Source organism: Manacus candei, unplaced genomic scaffold (assembly GCF_025592945.1).
Source record: "Manacus candei isolate 608988 ecotype Guabito, Panama unplaced genomic scaffold, ASM2559294v1 h1tg000023l, whole genome shotgun sequence".
NCBI classification, from domain to species: Eukaryota; Metazoa; Chordata; class Aves; order Passeriformes; family Pipridae; genus Manacus; species Manacus candei.
The window spans coordinates 20,701,320-20,722,342 of NW_026138071.1; the positions used below are offsets into that span (position 1 = coordinate 20,701,320).

The window sequence follows — 21,023 nt, forward strand, 5'->3', positions numbered from 1 at the left end:
GGGAGTCCCACTGTAGGAGATAAAAGAGGGAGTTCAGGTGGCAGATGATCTCGTGCTTGCAGAAGAATTCATTCCATCTTAGCCCATTTTACCCTCTTCCAATATGAAAATGTTTTTCCTGTCCCGTTAATGTCCCCAAACAGGAGCACTGGGTGTTGGGCCAGGAAAGGAGAAAACCAGTGGTTATTTTTAATTTCCAGCTGCTCTGCAATAACAGAGATTAGCAATCGAATATTCAAGGATAAAAAGGCAATACAATGATTCTGAACAGTCTGTAGTAGCCAGAATTAGGGATGGGACACAGGCATTTCTTCAGGCTTATATTCATTTTCCTTTTAAATGTCAATTGGGTGCTGCGAACAGTGCAAAAATATGAACTTTTTAAAGAAAGGCTTTAGATTTTAGCCATCTTTGTGTGCTTGCACGTATGTTTTATAGATATGGTATAAGATGATTATTTCGAAGGCTGCAATATAATTTAGTGTCTATAGTATAATTCTAATGATCCCAGGAAGGAAAACATTCAGATGCTGGGTATGCTTTAAGCATTACCTAACTTTGTTTAGAAAATCTGTTTTAAACTGAACTTGAATTCAGTTGTTATGTTTTTGTAGACCTCTCCATATTGCTGCACGTAACGGCTTAAAGATGGTGGTTGAAGAATTGCTGGCCAAAGGGGCATGTGTCCTAGCAGTAGATGAAAATGGTAAGTAAATAATATACTTTGACAGTCTTCAGTAGGACCCAACAGGTAATTTTACAACAGACCGAAGCAATAGACTTAAAAGGTGATGATAGACTTCATTGATGCTTTTATCCTTCCAAGAACAGACAATGAGTTGTGTGAGTACCTATTTAAAAACATAAAAAAGATACTATTTATTTTTCTTTAATCTAAAAATGTATTCTAAACATCACAGTGGTCCCTTTTACTGTTCATTTTGCATGTACTGTCAACAGCTAGTCTTTTTTAATGCTTGAGTGCAGTGGTAACTTGAATTTCCTAAACATGCAAGTGGCACCGGATAATTCTGACGCCTTGCAGAAGAATTAAGGATTATGCATTCAATCAGCGCATGTGTTAATGGGTAGGAAGAAAACCATCCACATATGTTTGAGTGTGTCCCAGTTCATTCTGAGATCAAACCTTGTGCTTGCCATTTATCTGACCTAATCCAAGAGGCAATTAAATTATTGTCGCTCATAAAATACATGAGTAGTTAATGAATTTAATAATTTTGTTTCAGACTTCAGTGAAGTCCTTCCCTAAACATTATATAGCCTATAGAGAGATGTGAGTCTAAAATTATAATTTTAGAAAATATCTTCCTGAAATAAGTTGTTCTTTCTTACAATACTAACTTAATGTCATTAATGTAACAATTTGGTACCTCCATCTTTCCATATCTGTAAAGTAACAATAATAATACTCACCTATCATTGCAAGACATTTGAAATCTATGGATGAAAAGAACTGAGTGGTGAGTATTTACTATAAACTAAATGCCACCTAGCTATACTTGCATGATTGAGTTCCACTGAAGCCATCTGACCCCAACCTCATTGTACAGATAGGGAACAGAAAAAGCAACCAGGCTAGGTTCTAATAACAGTTTTTATCCTTAAAAGTGTACATACAGATCCAGCTAATTTGTATGTAGGTAACAAATGAAAATGAAGTTTAAGTTTTATTCACATTTAGTTTTTCTAATTGTAGTTGTTTCTAGGAACAAGTTTAAAACAGAGTCATTTTACGCAGTTTAAACCAGAAACATTTAAGTACAATCTTTGTGTAAGTACAGCTCTGAAGAATATTAATGCTTGGAACTCAGTGGAAGAAGAAATACATTGACTGCAGTCAGTGCTTAACTGTGCACAGAACAGTACTCATGTTTTCCCACCAAATTCATGTATGCTTCAGGTGCTCTTGGATTACTTAAAGCAGCAGGTACCAGTAATGGTCACTGCCTCAGATTAGTTGTGCTGCAGCACTTAAGATTTAGCCAGCTGCCAAAGAATTTGTCAGCTCTGACCAAAGAGGAGGATTTGTTGGAAAGTGCTGGAGTACTGCACAGTAGCCTGTAAAATGTACAGACAGCAAGTGTAACGAGCACAGTGGCTTCCAAGGTTTGAGTAGGTGAAGAACTGCTTTAGGGGCAGCACTTGGACAGCAGCCAAGTTAAACTGCAGTGAAGACAAGCTTCTAATAGCTCCCCAGTCCTTCACTTTACTGACATTGAAATAATATTAGCTTTGTATTTAAAGTGTCATGTATTTTAAATGCCATGCTTGCTGAATACAGCAATTAATTCTTCTAACACAAGGTAAATTTGGGTAACTAAACATCCATGTAGTCATATCTGCTATCCATGTACCCTGTGCACTTTTATAACTTAATTCCTAAATAAACTACTCTCCGAGTTGAGTAGATACTCAGCTGATCAGTCTTTAAAATCATTTGCTTATTAAATCCAAATATTTTTACACCAATGTCTTTTATGTTCTAATGGAAGTCGTTGTTCTCAGAATGAGACTCATTCATACGCACAGAAACTGAAGCCAGTTTCTGTCCCTGTTGCTGTACCCCCCGTGTTCTGTATTCACCATACTGTCCGTGCTGTAGAATTGTGTTTAGCAAGTGCTTTTATTCAAATCGTGAAGTCTGTTTGCTGCCTGGTTTTAAAAAAATAGTGCTTGTTGTGGTCACGGTGATTTAAATGCCCCCCAGAGTGTGTATGTTCCCAGCATGTCTAATGTGAAATGAGTAACACCCCCGTTGCCTGGCATGACTGTAACCGGCCATACATCTCCCGCTCCGGTGTCCCTAGAGATGTATCTGAGGAATGCTCGGCACTGCCCCCGGTACCTCAGCACTAACCATTGCCTTGTCTGCGTTTGTGCCCAGGTCATACGCCAGCCCTGGCTTGTGCTCCTAACAAAGACGTGGCTGACTGCCTGGCACTCATTTTGGCTACCATGATGCCTTTTTCTCCTTCCAGTTCAGTGACGGCTTTCAACTTCGTTTGTTTTAAAAAAGACAATTTGGGCAGGACACATCTCTGCGATGGCTCCAGTATGGGTAGCATTAACTCTTACAATAAGCCCTTGAGTAATAACATAGGAACAGAGGATGGGTACAATGAAAATGATTCGGATTCTGAAACATTTTGACTCATTGGTATTCAAAAACTTCTTTTCATTATTATTTAATTTCAGCTTTATTTTTTGTCTTTTTAAAAAGCTTAAATCTCACAACTATATTCTTAACTATTATTCTTGACAAGTAGGTATTGAAAGATTTGTAGTGTTGATGAGAATCAAGCCTTCAAATAACAAAATTAGAGGGATTTACTGGAACATATTCCCGTTAGTGTTCTGCAGCTTTTCAGTTTCCTGATGTTTTCTTTAGGTCCAAAGTGCCCCTGTGGAAAGTCTCTACCTCTTATTTTAAGTAGAAAAAGAGAAAATGCCTTTTTTTTCTTTTTGACAGCACAAATAAACAGGGAACTGTTTGTGAAGAATTCTTTCATGTTTTAGCTGTACCTTTAGTAGACAAACATATTTCCAGCGTAGCCTTCAAAGATTAGAGCATCACCCCCTTCCTACGTTTGTCTGTTTCCTGCTTCCAGGGGCTCTGTTAATTAGATAATTTTTTTTTATACAAACCAAAGGTGAACTTGTAATCTTAAAACTGCCTGTATTACTTTTCTACAGGAAATGAAACCTTTTACATTCTGCCTGTATTAAGCACTTAAACATACAGAAGGCACTTTTTACAGTTCTTAGTTGCAGCACACAATTAAAAAAATGTAGTTGTTAACTCTTAAGGCCAAATTCTACTCATCTCACCATATTTTCCCATGGACACCACTTGTGTAAAATGAAAATCACTTGGCCCTTATTTTTTTTCAATTCAGCACAAACGTGTATGGTTTATTTGCACTACAGAATTAGGGTCATTAGATGTTTCTGTCACCTGAGCCATTAATCATGATTCCAGTATCAGAAAAAAAAGGGGAGGGGGGAGAAATCAAGTGTAGACAAAAGTGTATGTAAAAGTTTATAATGACTTGCCAACTTAAATGGATTTTTTGTTCCTTTTCTATGGTTAAATAACTTATTTTTACTGTAAACAGCATCAACTCTTAAAATACTTTTGCCAGTGTTTGGATTAACAGAGCAAAGGTAAAGCAATGAAAGCATAACACCAAAAGTTGAAATACCAAACACCAGAAAACATAGCAGTGTACTGTGCAGGGGATCAGAGATAACATGTTAAAAAGCCTATTGTCACCAGCTTTTAAAGCAATGTCAACTTTGTGAATATGTTTACTCCTTCTGCCAAAGTTTCTAGGTCAAATGGACCACAACCCTCCTCTGCAACAGATGTACAAAAGGAAGAATGAGACTTTGTAAACAAAAACAAAAAAACCCAAACAAAAAGTTATCCTGAACTAACCAGCTGTACCAAGAGGACCAAAATGCTTCAGTAATTAAATTGAAGACTTTGCTACTTTTATTTTTTTCTTCAAATGTGAGTGACATAATGAAGTATTTTTTCCTAAACCATAAAAATATAAACTTTTGAGGTAATTAGTAGTCTTGAGTGAATTTTACATTTTATGACGCAGGTTTCAAGTTGACATTTTTAACTGATGTGTTGACCACAGGTGGGGTTTTTTTCCAGACTAAAAAATATGTTCATATACTTTTAATGTAAATGTTTTTCTATTTATTTGAAATGAAACAAATGCCCAGGAAAAATAACTATGGCTTGTTCTCCTAGTTAGCATTTATGCATACTGTTTGGGACGGTGTGAAACAAAATGTGAATCTAGGCAAGAGTGATGGCCTGAGTAGCAAAAGGAAGAGTGGATGCACTTTGGGAGAGTGCCCATCTTCTTGTGTGGAATGCAAAGGTTGGGTCCACAGGCTTTGTTGGTAAAAAGCAGAAAGCAAAACACCTTCCCCTGTTTAAAGAGCGTAAGAAAGGGATCCAGCCCCTTGCCAGAGAGGTGAGAAAACACTGTAGAGCTGCAGTAGAGGGGAAAAGGTAGCACAGCATGGAGCCAAGGTGTTAACATTCCTGTGATTCATGCTCAGGTTGTCTGCAGGCCCAGTCTGTGCTGGGAAAGTGAGATGAGCTTCCTTGGTGCTTGCTTTTGGCAGTGGAAATGAAAAGGAAGGACTTACATTTTGCTTGCGATATTTTTAGCCATGTTCCACTTAATTGTTAAAAATCTATTGGCAGATTTCAGTTCCTTAATTAGGAAAGAAAATTTATATATTAATTTTATTTTGTCTTGTGAAAATTAAATATTTTTCCTTGAACGTTAACAATTTTCCGAAGTTTACAACAAAAAAAATCACAAGGGATAGTGTCTCTTTCAACTCTAGTTTCTGCAGTAGAATGACAGATCACCTGAAGCCCTGGTTTTCTCCTTAGAAATAGCACAAAATAATGTTTTAATGATTGATTTTTTTCAACAGTTTTCCTTTTTAAAGTTGCAGAATAGCAATAACCACCTTCCTTTAAGCACTGAAAATAAGAGGAGAGATCAATCATTAAAGTTTTCAGTGGTGCTTGTTCCAAAATAAATAGGAGTCCCAAATTTTGGATTCTTTATGTGGAATGATGGCATTGAAAACAAACAAATGGGAAATAGTTGCCACTTGTCTAACAGCAGGATTCTTATTTTAAGCAGAAATGTAGGGAGGCTCCTTGGCAAGATTAGCCATGTCTTACCCCGAAATACGGAAAGTTATCCCATTGTACATGAAATTACTTCATTAGGAGGAAACCAGCACTCTTTACAAAGAGTTGTTACATTATTTTAAGCGGCCATTTTAAAAGTTTCAGTATTTTTACTTGCTACCAGACAGAGTTAGGGAAATTACTTCTCTTTGCAATACCTCATAACTCTGGTAATCGTGTAGTGCAACAGCTCCTGCCTCTTAGTGATGGACACAGCATCCCAGAAGCAGAGGTGAATTATGCTGATCCTTCTAGGAACCAAATCTAACCTTTACCCATTATACACTTCTATGAGCTAACAGTGCTGTCAGTATGCACTATTCCAAAAATCATTGGAACATACACTGTTTGCCCCTTTAGGGCATTGCAAATGTGTTTTGAGTGTGCTGTATTGAGGGGGAAATCTGCCACGAGCGAGACACTTGGAAGTTCTCAGTGTTGGCCTGTCCCACGTCTCACGGGAGTCACCGGAATCCCTTTTTTTTTTTTATGTATGCTAGTACATTAATCTGTAATTTATCACATGTAGAAACATATGTGTAATTTAGGGCAGGTATTTAGGCATGGGAGTAATTTTACTCTTGTAAATAATCTCCTTGCCTTTCCGTGGACTTTTTTTACAAGAGTAATCATACATAATTGTTGCACTTAACCCTGGATCCTGCAGTTTATAGTACATGGACAACTTTTGTGTCTGCACCAAGCAAAGGGTATTTGGGGAGGGGCAGCTGCCTGCCCAGGTGTATTAGCAGGATCTTTTCATCCTGTATTTTAACCACAGCTGCAGGTGGAATCCATAGCAGGATGGGGTCCCAAGTCTCTCTCATAAATACTGAGTTACAACCTCCGGACTGCCTGAAATTGCTGTGAAATAGCTCAGGGGATTTCTGTTCATCGCTATTAAAAGGGCACCATAATGTGTTTGGTACTTTTATGCAGTAAACAACTGCCAGGTTATTGAATTAGAACAAACACATGAAATGAATTGTTTATCCATTGTACTGTTGAGAAACTTGGTTATGTATCTTGAGAATGATTTAAAAAAAATTGTGATTTTTATTCTTAGTCATGTAAGAAATATTAGAGTGCCTTTTTATATTTGTGTATAATGGAAATGTTTTGTGAAACTTGTCTTTTTTTTTCATTTGAGTGTTACAAAAGCAATATATTACCAGTAAATTTTCATTTCAGACCTTCTTTGAATGTATAAAGTGTTTCTTCTTTTCATATGTTCTACCTGCATTGAAATGAAAATTAATATGCTAAATTTCTATAGGAATAATGTATAACTTTTGCAGTGCTGAAAATGCTTTCTTATTACACAAAAATTAAACCTTAGGTCAGTGTTATAGGAAAGGGCGTTTTAAACTGGTGACAATCTGAGTGTGTGTATAAAATGTAATTTTATGCGTTTCTTATGCAGTGATCTACATATTAAAGCCAATATCTTATGTTTTGTAGGTTTTGTCTTATATTTTATGCTTTAGCATGTGCAATATATCTTTACAAACCATGGTGATACGCATCTGGTGCCAGTGTTATATTTTGCATAACATTTGTAATAAATAATATAAAATATTGTTTGATGGTTTCAGTGGGGTTTTGTCGGTATTGTTTGCTTTTGTAAATTGAAGTTTAAGGACTTGGGTAAATGTCACATACGAAATGAGGAAAAAAGTTAATTCGGTGAATGACTTGGAATTCAACCTGAATCTTCTCAAGCACAGTTTAATAACTTTTTCAACTACTGAATGCTGTATTAATGTAATAAAGAACCCTAACTGTAAACTACTCTCGCAATGCATTCAGATGGTTATTTTTACAAATAAAAATGGTACAAATACTGTTGGAAAACTGCGTAAATTTTGTTTCTTTTGACGGGGGAAGTGAAGAGGGAGGCTTAATATTTAGCAGTGAAGATGAAAGTGCAACTATATATGTAGGCACTTTGTACTTTTCCCTGGTATGTAAATACTCCACGCCTTAGGAAGCTGGTTTTTGTATTGCTTCCTCTGTAGACTGGGGGGGAGGAGCAATAACTTTTTTTGGGGAGGGTCAGGTAGTAAGTGCCTTACTATTGTGCTTTTCTGGTGAGCAATACCAGCAGTCCTGGGTGTGCCCTGCAGCGGGCTGGGGCAGCAGTTCCACAGGGAATAAAATGCAGCAGTGTGCCTAAAGCTAGTTAAAGATAGATACGAAGGTGTTAAATGTACCTAAATTAAAGCAAACACCACCACCACCACCCCCCCCAAAAAAAAAAAAAAGGGAAAGAGAAAGAAAACCAACACCAGTAACCACCATCAGCCACGCCTTTTACGTCGTGAGTGCCGGAGGCTTTATGGACGTTTATCACTGAACTGGGGTGCTTCGTACTCTCACCAGGGTAGGGTCCGTAGGAGCACCTGCCCGGGGGTGTGCGGGTTTACTTTCGGCCAGGTGAGCTGAGGGGGACGAGAGCAGGACTCCCCTCAGAGCCCCAGCCCGGCCGGCCGCGGCGAAGCGGCGCCGCCGCAGCGCTGACCCGCCCTCCCCATCATGGCGGACACACCTCCCCCGCGAGCCGCGACATGGCGGGCGGGCCCCTCAGCCCAGCGCTCGTCCGACCTCCCCAACATGGCGGCCGCCCCCGGCGCCGGCCAGGTTGTGGGGACCCCGCCCGCCCGCTCCGCCTCCGGGCGATGGCGCTCCCGCCCCGCCCCGCCCCGCCGTGCCTGTGCGCGGGCAGCCCGCGGAGAGCAGCGCTCCGCTCCGCGGGGCGCCATGGGGCGGGCTGGCCGCCGGCTGCCCGCGCTGGCAGCGCTTTTCTACGGGGCGCTGGCGGCGCTGGTGCTGCTGGGGGTGCGGGACGTGCTGTTCCTCTACGAGGAGAACCGGTGCAGCATGACCTACATGTACGAGTACCCCGAGTACCTGGTGAGTGCGGCGGCGTGTAACAGGTGGGACCCGCCGCGCCCGGGGCGTCGCCACCCGCCCCGCCGCGGCCGGAGCCGGGAGCTGGGAGGAGCCGGAGCCTGAGGCACAGCCCTGCCGCGCTCCCCGCGGGAAGGGAGAACTGCCCCAGCTCGGCGCTTCGCCGGCGAGCCGAGGCGGCCCCTGCGGGGCGGCGAGCGCTAAATGGGGCGCGGGCAGTGCGGGCTGGTGACGGGTCCATGCCCTGGCAGCAGGGGCTGCTGTGCCCGCGTCGTGTGGCGGTGCCCCTCGGGTGGGAAGAGCTGCCGGTGGGAAGAGCTGCCCACCTGTAACCAGCGGGGTTTCGTACTAGTACAAAACCTTCCCGCGTTCTAACCTGCAAACGCCTGTAGTTACCTGTAGCCGCGGTAAAACCCGTCAGAAGCTCATCCAAACGCTGACAAAGGAAGAGGCTGGGCCAGCTCCTCTGACAGCACTCACAACACTGACAGTGCCCAGGAGGCCGAGCCTTGCGCTTCTTGGCCCTCTTCGTCACTTTGTGGTGTGAAGCAATTAATGTGTCAAAAAAGCGCAAAACGGAGGTTTGAATATGTGTATTTCTCAAGGTAGTGAACAGTAGAGCAAAATCCTCTCTGTGAGCACTTCAGAGGTGGCATGTCCTGCCATGTATGGGAGAAGTTGTAAATCTCTCTGAGGTCCCTCTTGTTTTGCTAACAGAGACTTGTAGAAGTCTGTTTGAAAACCTGGGACCAGTTTGAGAGAGGGAACTGCTGCTGGAACATGTCTGTTTCCCAGACATGGTATTCTGACTTAACAGTGGGAGGATGTAAATATTTATTTGTAGGTTTGCTGCTAATGCTGCATGTAGTTGTTAGAAAACAGTTTCTAATAGTAGTTCTTACTACAGCATTTTCTGTCTTATTTAAAAGCATAATTTGTTGACTTCTAAACATTCATTTAATATTATCTATGTTGGAAAAAACATGGAGTATTCTAAATAATACTCTGAAGTAAGTTGCAAGCTGGCTGACATAGTAAAGAAGATCTAAAAGCAAAACTTTACTGCCTAAGTTGTTAACGAAGCAGGAAGTTAATTTTTGGATCTATTAACCTTCATTTGCTAACCTCGGCATAGTCACGTTAGCCTACAAAAGAGAAACTTGGTATAGCTACAAGGGTTGTTTTGTCAGTGCTGTAGGACAAATTTGTTTAAGCAGTTATGAATACTTAAATATTGCGCGACGAGTTTTCAGATCTCCTAGCAGCCAAAACCTACTTCAGCTTCAATCCGAAGCCAACCAACAGCAAGTTACTAGCAAAATCTGTGTCATATTATTGGCAGTTGTCTGAAATTCTTGTCAGCCACCACATGTCTTTTGTATTTACTCATTATGTCAGGGCTTAAACAAAGCATCTTTAGGCAGCTGTTGTGCTGGTAAGGAGTGCAAGGCTTAAAGGTAAGCAGTAGCTCCATGCAGGTGATGCAAGTCACCACTGGCTGTGTTGTCGCCCAGGATTTCTCTTTCCTCAATAATCACTTTCACTGTGTAGAAAACAGTACCTTGGGCTGGGGGAGAAATTGTGAACTGGTTTGGGTTTACTAAGGCATCATACTTTTCAAGCACCTCTTTCCTGCTGGAGCGGTTGTGTGTTTGATTTTTCATGTCTCTATAGTGCTGGCTTTGGTAGGAAATCACAGGGTAGGAGTTTCAGGTAGGAGGTACCTGTCCTTGCTTCCGGATTGGTATCATATTGCAAACCGAAGAGCTACTTGAACACTTAAGAAGTCTCATTTCTTTTGTGTCTGTCAGTGTGGGTTAGCTCACAGTCAGCCTAATGCTAAGTAATGGAATCACTTTAGATTTTATTTTTTGTACTGAATGATCTTTTTTTGTATGAGTTGTAGAACTGCAGTACTTGAATTTAATGTGTGCTTGTCCTGTACAGCTATACTTGGTAAGAGCTTCAGAAGTTAGTAATGAGGACTTTTTCACATAAACCTAATTTCTTTGGAAACCAGAGTGAAAAAATGAAGCCTGCATTGACACTGTAAAAAGTTACTGTAGCTCGCTACTACTGATTACATAAACCATGTCTTGGGAATTCAGAATTTAAATCCACTGTCATGAAACATGAAGGTCTGTTTTCCTTTGGAGTTAAGCATTGCCATTTTGTTTATAATATTTGAGCACTGTAATTTACCAACACCACACCCCCCCAGTATTTTGGTAGTACAGTTCTCATGGGGCGTGTGGGTTTTTGCTTTCGACATTGACCCAGAGAAGGACAGCTTGTGAATTTTATGTTACGTAAAAGCTTTTGAAAAGACAATGAACCAGGAAGATATGGTGGAAGAGCAGTTGGTTTGATCTGGCAGGAAGTCATATAAGCATATCTTGATGGCACTCTCAGTTCAGTAATGGAAAGTGATGAAGTTTTTTTTGCATCATTTTGAAAGTCTTTGAAAAAGGAGCAGCACAAAGGAATGACAATGGGGCAATGAGGTCAGTGAAGTTGGAAAGGCAAGATGATGAAGAAAAGGAAAAAAGGCCATTGAAAGGGTGATCTGAAGACATAAACCCTGAATGAAGCTTAACCTTTTTTGTTCACAGTGAAAGAATGAAACACGCTCTTTCTACTTCATTAATTAATTAATATAAATAAAACATTATAAATAATACATAGAGAATATAAATTTTAAATATAAATATTTCAAACACCCTAAGGAAAGGTTGCAAATAACCAAAATGTCAAATAATTTGAAGGCTAAGGGAGAAGGAAAACGGCCTTTAGCTGAGGAGAGACAGAAGAAAAGGGGAAGGGAAGGAGTGTGTGGACAGGAAATTAAAGCTAAATCACCTTTGTTGTAGATGCAGCTGAGAGAAATAATGAAGTATTTGAAATAGAGATGTTTCTATTTTGTGAAAACAATTAAGAAAGACTTTAGAAAAGATTTCTGATGTAAAACTGAGTTCAGATTTGACCTTATTCTGCAAAAGTTTTTCCTTAAATTGTAAATTACACCTTAATGCGTTTATTTTTTGTTGTCTTATTTGTCTCTCAATGGGTGTAACATAATTAATCAAATGTTGGAACGAGTATTTGCATTTATCAAAATTTTAAAAATCTGTATCTTAGAAATTCAGAGTTATAAACCAACCAACCTCCTCCAAGCAGGATTTAATTAAATGTCTTGTTGTTTACTACGTGTTTGGTTTAAAACGGCGTCACATGACTCTTAAGAGTCGTGACTTAATGGTCTAAGATTAATCCTGACCCAGCCCTCAGGTTCAAAGAGATTTTGTTCTTTTCTCTTTGGGAATCATAATCCTGTGAATAAGTTAAGTGATAGGTTAGGGGGTTAGCTGTATTCTTCTTGGCATTAATACAAGAAACATGGCCCTTTTTAAGATGACAACTGGCATGTAAATTGGACCCTGAGTTGTTATAAAACCAGGTGGTTTGTCACTAGGCCACAAAAACCAACTCCGAAAATGAAACAAACAGGAAAAGCACTGAAGTGTGAGTTGTTTTTTTCTGATGAGCCATATTGAGGTGGTTACTACTATTGTTTAAACTCCCATTGCAGATGACATCTCTGTAAAAATCACCTAAGAGAATTCACACAGTATCCATAATTTACCCTGACATAACAGGTGTCATCCGACAGTCACCTACATCAGCCTGTTCTCGAGATTTAGTTTCCTATCAGTGGCAGCAGCACATCCTTGTTCTCAGTTACCTTGTGTCGGAAAGGACTCCAGAGCAGGAATAATGAGGATCACTCACAAGCCCCAGTTTCTGGTCTCAGATTCTGCTGTCCTGGGAGAAGTGGTTGGGCTTTGGCATGACTTTTTTTTCCTTTCCACCTCTGTATTATAAGCTGGGTTTACTTTATGAATGTGCAGTTTGTTTCAAAGCTAGTTAAAGTTAATTGCTGTTTTGAGTAACTCATTCTGCACAGTAATATCTACTTGAACAATATACTTGATACTTTAATTAGTTTTTTTTAAAGCAAACCTCAGTTTTCATTCTGTATTCTTTAGACTATGACTTCAAACCATATGTAAAATATAAGCCAAATCATTTAAATGGCTCTATAACCACTATATTTTCTTGTTTGTAACACTGAAAACAAAGTATTTTCTTTTTAACTTTTACAATAGAAAATAAAATTACCCAAGAAAACAGCCAGACGATACCCAGCATATGAGCTCTATCTCTATGGGGAAGGGAACTACGCTGAAGAAAACAAAAATCTCCTATTGACAGGAATTCCAGTTCTTTTTCTTCCTGGGAATGCTGGCAGTTACAAACAAGGTAAGTGTTTAGCAAAGTTATAAGTATGTTACAAAAAAGGCTCTCACATTTATGCATTATTTAGTTTTCTGTTTGAAATACTATCAGCCAGAGTCATAATGATTGATTATGATATATTATGATATAGGTATCCTTGTTAGTCCATGTTTAATTTCAGACAGTCAAAATACATTATTTTTGTTTGAAATCAGTTAAATGTTTAAGCTATAATATTTCTCTGGAGCAAGACTTTAACCTTTGAAAGCCAGAAACAGTACAGTGCTGTAATATGGCAGCACCATACCCTTCCTGTACTTTTGTTTGCAAACATCCAGTTGGTTTTGATTTGAACAATGTTTTGTGCAGTTTATGACAAATAAAACAAGATCCGAATTTGCTTAGAAGAGACTGAACCCTCTTCATCTGTGATGTGAAGGAATTACATACTTTAGAAATAAGCAGCATCTTGTGGCTTGCCCTGTAGCTTCATTATTTCCTACTTCTGTATGTAGAGGTATTTTTTCCTCAACATCATCTTCTCACTTTACATACAGCCTGCTTTTGTTTCCCAGGTTATTCCCTCTTACACTTCTAGGCTCCAAATGAAAGGAAAGTAATAGTTTTAAAGCATTTTTGTTTTTCATTCCATTGTGAATACCAAAGCTAATAATTTGATGAACATGAAGTTTTGTGTTTCAGGGTTTACTATGGTATCTGCAATTCCTTCCAGACTGGGTTTGTCAGACTGTAATTTTTGTTCTCTAAAATGAGCTTTAAAACAGTAACACTCACTGTGTTGGCAAAACGGATGGATGTATGTGGGAAAACCACCATACTCTGAACCCTGATATCTTACTGTGATAACTTTTCCTTCTATTTGCACTGAACTTAAATTACCTCATTTCAGAGAACCTTTACAGAGTTTTCCATTTTTTGAGAACATACTCGCTTAGCTTATAACAACATAAAATATTTTACCAATTTGTACTTTTAGAAAACCCATACAGACTTCCAGGCACAATACCATCCGAAGAAGATTACAGACATAATGGTTATGAGAGATGCCATATGGACTTTTGTAATTGTGCATCAAGTATTGCAAATCTGTGAATTAATGCTGTCTCTAAAAACATGACAGTACATCACTAGGCAGTAAATAGAATGGTACTTTCAAGGCATGTTAAGAATCAAAAGGAAGTATCTGAAGAATAAACAAATTCAGTGAGTAGAAGTACTGCATTGAGCGGATACAGTGTGTTGCTTAAGGTTAGTAAATATTTAAATATATATTCTTTGAGAAACTGAGTTACAGAGACTAGCAATAAGTCAAATGTGCATTTTACAAAACCTTGTTAAAAAAAAATTATCAGTGCCTGAGAATATTTTTTGTTTTATTGTGGAATTTATGGAAATTCTTATTTTGTTCAGAATTTATTGTCAGATAGCACAATTTTATACTGTAGATAAATATCAATACTTAGATAAGCAGAGAAGGTGTTGCTATTGCAATTTTATATTAGTTTAAAATATATTCATGTTTGCTGAGCAATGCAGACAAAAGTGCTGCCTTTGCTGGACTTATTTTCATGAAATCACTTAGGTTAGAAAGGGCCTTTTAGATTATCAAGTCCAACCATTAACCCAGCACTGCCAAGCCCACTAGTAAACCATGTCCCTAAGGGCCATGTCTACACAGCTTTTAAATGCCTCCAGGGATGCTGAGACCACCACTGCCCTGGGCAGCCTGTTCTAATGCCTGCCTAAAGTTCCCTTTAGGGGAAGGAACTTTTCCTAAGATCAAGTCTAAACCTCCCTTGGTGCAACTTGAGGCCATTTCCTCTTGTCCTTTCACTTGGTACTTTGGAGAAGAGGCTGACCCCACCTCACTATGACTGCCTTCTGGGAAGTTTGGATGTGTTACTGGCACTTTTGAAACGTGAATTCATCATCTTCCATGGGTACTAAAATGAACTTTGTAAAATATACAAAATTCAGACTTTGAGTAAAAGATGATTTGGGAATGAACGTGAGATTGGGAGAATTGAGATCCTGGGTTCTGTTTTGCAATCTGTTGCACACTTGCCTTGTGATATTCTTGTGCAATATTCTTGTTGCTTTTACCGTGACCTCCAAGATATAAGGTTGTGATAAGATACTTGATCTTTTAAATACTTTTTAAGTATTTTCAAACCATTTTGAAGGTGGACTTATAGCTTATTAGCTATAGGTAGAGATGGACTACAAATCAGATTTATAATTTTCATCATGGTGATAATATCTGTTTGGGTGCTTGAATGTGCAAAGTACTTCATAAATATAACTGTGCCATTTCAAGAGCCTCTCTGAAATTTGTTTGATACCTTAATTTCTGTAGCAGACTTTTCTGAGAAGGAAGGTTCTGCAGTTCCCTCAATCTGTTGTACTCTAGGAGAATCTTGCTCCTGTGTGCTGGATTTGGGCACACCGTTCTGGCAATCATTAGTTATTTTATATACTTGTGTTTGGGACTTTCTCTTTTATTTTATTCTTTCCCTACCATGCATTTTTATTTTCAACTGTTACTGTTCCCATCCTGCCATGTCTCCATGGAAACTTGGGGACAATTCTGCTCTTGAAAGGCTGTATTAAATAGCAGCCAGGGTTAGACAGGGGAAACAGGTCAGAAGCAAGACCTTGTAAACTGAACATTTTCTCCCTCAAGGTTTTAGATGGAAAAGTGTCACATAGGGTTTGGTTTTGCAATCCCCCTATATGTATTTTGGTGTTATTTGGGAATGTTGTCTTAGAGTTGATGGTCTTCAAAGGAGTTTTAGGAAAGCCTAAATTCCTAGCAGGAGGAGTGCCTCTACAGTTGAAATCAAGAATGCTCAGTTTGCCTTCTTGTCCTGGTGGCAGTAAGAAGGTACAAATGAGATGAGAAAATAGCCCTTGGGTGGAGGAACACAATCCTTGATCCTTGTATAAATTTGTATTTGACATAAAATATCCTTGTAGGCAGTGGTAAGCTCAAAGGAGATTGTCTGCTTTTGGATGCCTTTTGTAAAGGGCTTGAGATGAACAGTGGATTTAATATAACATTTTTTCTTAATAGATTATATATTTATGTGTTTGTCTACTAAAGATAGTGCTACGCAGTGACTATTAGACTGTTCTAATTCATGTGGTTTCTTTTTCTAGTACGTTCTCTTGGCTCCATTGCACTTAGAAAAGCAGAAGATGTTGACTTCAAGTATCATTTTAATTTCTTCAGTGTCAACTTTAATGAGGAGTTGGTTGCATTGTATGGTGGTAGTCTGCAACGGCAGACCAAGTTTGTGCATGAATGCATAAAAGTAATTCTTAAGTTGTACAGGGTAAGTGGTGACATATGCTGAGTAATGTACTTGCATTTGGGAGTGGAATTCTGGGTGCCTTTTCTGCTGGAAAACTGAAGAGTGATGAATAAGGGAGGAAGACTTTATAGCGTGTGTAGATAATTGAAAGTGATAATAATGCAACAGAGATTTGCTTCTCCTTAACAGATTTTTATTGCTTGTGACAATCCCAGAGCTTTGGTTTGGTTCTGTGTTGTGTTTCTAAGTAAATACCTCCATACACGGTGTATGCTTTTTTCTAGTACATATGTAAACTTTCTCTAGCTTATTAAAATATTAATATAGCATTGCCTCAAATCTAGTTTTTGCTAGGAAAGTTCTTTGGTATACTTTGTTCCTAAGAGTCTCAGAGATTAAAATAAGCTTAAGTTTATTAAGTTTACACAGGGTACATAGTATTTCCTTTTGAGCCTGAAACTGAAATTAAGCACATTTTTTGAGATAGAAACTGAATTTATACTCATTTTGTAAATTTGTCAAGTTAATGTTATCCTTGAAAGGCCATAAGTTAATTTTGGGGGAAAAAAATCTCCAACTGATAACCATAGTTCGTTGTCAGACAAGTTTCTGATGTGTCTGATTGCTCTTTGCTTAAGGATGGAGAATTTGCACCGACCAGCGTTGCAATAGTAGGTCATTCCATGGGTGGTCTTGTTGCAAGAGCGTTGCTCACTCTGAAGAGTTTTAAGCCTGAACTTATAAACCTCCTGGTTACACAAGCCACACCTCATGTTGCACCTGTAATGCCTTTGGACAGATATCTTACTGGTGAGTGCTGCAGGTTATCTGATTACATCCTATTTCTTTATTGTTCCTCTCAAGCACTAATAGGTGAGATTCTTGCAAATCAACAGTAATGGGTGCTGCTTTCTTTACTGTAATTAATCTGTTCCTTTGTTACTCAGGTAGTTGTTTGAGAGCACCAGGATACTCAAAGAAAGTCAGGTGTTGTATTACATGGATTATGTGGACTTGAGTTTCTGTGCAAGGCCTGGAGCTCTCGATAATTTGTAATTTTAATAAGTTGCAGGTCATGTTACTAAATTTGTAAGCTCCCCAATGCATGATGTTTTTTCTTTCCTTTTTTTCCCCCTCTTTTAAAACTTGAGCTCTGTAATGGCTTTCTTTATCAAATTAATTGCCTAAATAGCGTAATTTTGGTAGAAGTTTGTAAATTTAATGTTTTTCATGCCCAAAGGTGTTGGGGGTAAGAATATTTAATATAGATATAATATTATATTTTATATAATGTATTTGCAGAAAAGGTCATATTTTCTCCTGACCTAAAAAACTGTGGCATAAAGATAAAGAATAATCATTATGCGTGTACTATACACTTCCTGAAAAAGCTAGATTTGATTAAACTGTACTGATTAAATATGTGCTTAGTGATAATTCTGCTGCTACATGTAGATACCGAGAGAAGGGGAAGAGATATTAATTTTCATTATTGTCTGTGACACCCAAGAGGAATGGATTATCTTTAGCTGCTGGATTTGATTTATTGTGCTTGTATTAATTCTCCCTCCTACGACTGATTTCAATGCAATGCTGCTTCCTTGCTGACTGTTTCTGGACCATGGCTGTCCTTCAGATAAATCTGTGGTTTGCTACTTTAACAATGTATGTGTTCAGCTGGTATAGAAGGTGTATCTGTCTTTCCTAACTGCTCCCTCCTTGGGGCTAAACCAATCATTTTCCTCTCTTATATGAATCAAAAGTGCTAATCAGAACTCAGAATCCTCTAGGGTTCAGAAACTTTTAGTTAAATGTTTATATTGCTTTTTTGTATATGAAATAGGCTTATGGGAAAATTGTGATTGATTTTAATATATTTTATAGATTTTTATACAGCTGTAAACAATCATTGGATGCTAAAGGCCCAAGATTTAAGAAATTTAACTACCCTTTCTGTGGCGGGAGGATTCAGAGATTACCAAGTTCGTTCAGGACTGGCTTTTCTACCGAGATTGAGTCAACATGACAGTGCCTTATCTGTTGTGGTAAAAAAGCAAACTATTTTTTTGGTTTTGCATGGAGCTATGTTAGATAGCCATTTGTGTAATGCATGTTTTGGTGTCTAATTACAGTCTCTATGTGCAGCATAGTGTATATAAATATGAAAATACTACACGTGAAAACACAAAGTAGATAGTATGTGGTTATAGGATCATAAATAGTTGATGCAGTGTAAATCTACCACTTGGTACCATTTCTTCTTACGACCTTCTTGCACTGTTTCAGCTTCAGAACTCAGGTTTTATTTCCCTGCATTTTTGCAAGAGATATGTGTGTAGAGACTGGCAGATGTGCAGCACAGAAGTTGAGTTCTTATTTGATTATAGAAAGAGAGCTCTAGCTTGGAGCCTTCTTTTTGTATTTATTGTTTTCCAAAGAATTTAGGAATTGAAAGGATGTAGAGGATCATCAAGTCTAGTCTTCTGCTTTTGCAGGCGTCTATCCTTTCAAAATTAATCAAGAGACATCAGAAAGTATTCAGGTTTGTCATTCCATCCCCTCTCCATCAACCTGTTCCCTACCTGTTCTCCCTCAGCATAGGGAGAAAATTTGTAATTTCTAACTTCCATTTACTGCACAAGCCAGTCTTTTAACGCATTTGTTCTGACATCAGCTTGAAATGTTATCTGAAATAGTTGTCATTCCCTTGGTGTTTACCTCCCTGTCTGCTGTGCAGAAAGCTGTCTATAAATAGTCTCAGCTCAGATCCTCCTAGGCTAAGAAGATTAACTCTGCATTCCCTTTGTCCTAGTAACCATTCTCTGCATCTGCTCCACTTTCATTTCTCTTGAGTGTTGGTGACCAGAATGTTGCATGAGATTCCATGAGTAGTGGTACCAGTTCTTTGTTTTCTTTTGGGGGCTGTGTTGTGGTTGTTCAGTTTGGTTTTTTTTCATCCCAGGTGTAATGCATTAGTGGTTCATAGCTTCAAGTTGTGCAGATAGGTGATGAGCTGCATTTGTAGGAGGTTTTTTTGATGTTGTTAGTCCCTAAAATGCGATATTTGCAATACACTTACACAAATGAATAGCTTCAGACTGTCCAGATCTTTCTGCATGGTGTTCTGATGCTTCTTTTTGTTGAGAATGCCCTTGGTTTTTCTACAGCAGCTTTTATTGGCATGCTTCTATTCCTGTGTGCCAGGATCAATTATTAAAATAGTAAGATTAGTCATAGAAGCAGTCTTTGAAGAAATTTTTGGTAAGTTTCCTCCACACCATAATTTGCCCTTTCACCATTAGTCTCTGCTATCTAACATAGATAATTTGGTTGTTTTGTTTTATAATTTCCACTTTACGAGTGCTTCATCGCTCGTAAGATCTTTGACTGAAGAAGTCATTCTATGGTACCCTAGGCCCTGAAACTCTTAAGATAAACACTGTTCTTTTTAATAATTGCACAAGTATTTAAATAAGGAGGGGAAAGACTTGCTTATAGTTTGAAAATGTTGAATATTAACAAAAGATTAACTTTTTTCTTTCCCCAAACAGAGCTCAGCTGTGCCTAGAGCTTGGGCCTCAACTGACCATCTCTCCATAGTGTGGTAAGTAATGGAACAGAGGTTAATTGACTGCCTGTGCATACCTCTGTTCTCTACTGTTATCACTTTATACCATATTTTAACTTCAGCATAATATTATGGTGATGTTTCTTCTGACCACTTTTATTACCCTGGACATTTCCTTTCTAGATTTAATTTTACTTCTTCTTTCTTCTAGGTGCAAAGAACTGATCCTGGCTACCATCAGAGCTTTATTTGATCTCATAGATGAAAATACAAGGCAGGTCTGTATATGTATTTACCCATCACACTTTCTTCTTTCATCCCAGAATGCTTAGTCAGGAGAAATATCTTCCTATTATACAGAAAACTCGTTTTTGATTATTCTAAGTCATGCTGAGAAAATTGTTGTCATTTTGTCCCAGTCACTGAAAAATTCTGTGACTTTGTTGTTTGACCAATGTGTCAGAAATAATTTGAGGTTTACTCAGTTTTCATTATTGACTTCTTGATGCTTTATAGCTGCTGGGGTATGGGCCAAACATTTCTTCTAATGCAGCAGGTTCAGTTGACCTTGCACCAGGATAAACAAATTTTTTTAGCTGTGTAGCTGTGAATGTGACCTCTCAGTGTGTGTTCAAGTCACCTTCTCTGACCAGTATACAAAAGGTGAAAAAGCATGTGTGCTGATCATAGTGACCAGCATACATCTCAGGTGTTTTTTTTTTTTTTGAAAAGCCACTTACAAAAATAGAATGCAAGTAAAGTACCTGCAAGTAAAGTACCTCCAGCTACCATTATTTATTGCTTTTCTAAATGAATATTCTACACCTTACTTTTTGAAAACTCTTGGAGAATCTCATATTGTACAATGTTATGCAGTAATTATCATGAATTGGAATTAAGGCCTAAAGGGTTGAAAATACATTAGAGCAGAGCCTCAGACATAGAAGAGGAAGGACTCCAGGTGTTCTTTTTGAGGCTGTTTGGGGCAGACTTCTCTAGTTTCTCATGTGTACTCATTTTCATGTGTGATTTAGAGAGTCAAAAAGGGGGTACAGTTGTTCTCTAGTTTACTGACTGTGCTGGAGGGTAAAAATTTTCAGAAATCATTACTAATGGCCACAAGTTTTGAAACAAAAATTAGTCCAGGAAAGTTTGTTTG

General features: G+C 38.5%; 2 protein-coding genes across 16 annotated transcripts in view; both read left to right on the plus strand.

Moving 5' to 3' along the window:
* ANKRD44 (ankyrin repeat domain 44) overlaps nt 1-7,609 on the plus strand; it is a 136,990-nt gene extending 129,381 nt beyond the window's left edge. For 7 of the 13 annotated variants that reach the window (XM_051788016.1, XM_051788018.1, XM_051788017.1 and 4 more), the window contains 2 exons: nt 615-706; nt 2,906-7,609. In XM_051788016.1, the coding sequence (XP_051643976.1) occupies nt 615-706; nt 2,906-3,171 (358 nt within the window). In that variant the 3' untranslated portion in view covers nt 3,172-7,609. Of the gene's footprint in view, nt 1-614; nt 707-1,016 lie in introns of all 13 variants that reach the window. The other 6 variants (XM_051788024.1, XM_051788027.1, XM_051788029.1 and 3 more) reach the window with 4 other exon arrangements.
* Nucleotides 7,610-7,709: 100 nt separating this feature from the next.
* The window catches only part of PGAP1 (post-GPI attachment to proteins inositol deacylase 1), a 37,269-nt gene continuing 23,955 nt past the window's right edge, over nt 7,710-21,023 (plus strand). Inside the window, exons 1-7 of one of the 3 annotated variants that reach the window (XR_007904605.1) lie at nt 7,710-8,668; nt 12,832-12,985; nt 16,142-16,317; nt 16,935-17,106; nt 18,181-18,341; nt 19,848-19,900; nt 20,076-20,142. Coding sequence is in view for 1 of the 3 variants with exons in the window: in XM_051788030.1 (XP_051643990.1) it covers nt 8,516-8,668; nt 12,832-12,985; nt 16,142-16,317; nt 16,935-17,106; nt 18,181-18,341; nt 19,848-19,900; nt 20,076-20,142 (936 nt within the window). In the remaining 2 variants the exon portion in view is untranslated. The other 2 variants (XM_051788030.1, XM_051788031.1) reach the window with 2 other exon arrangements.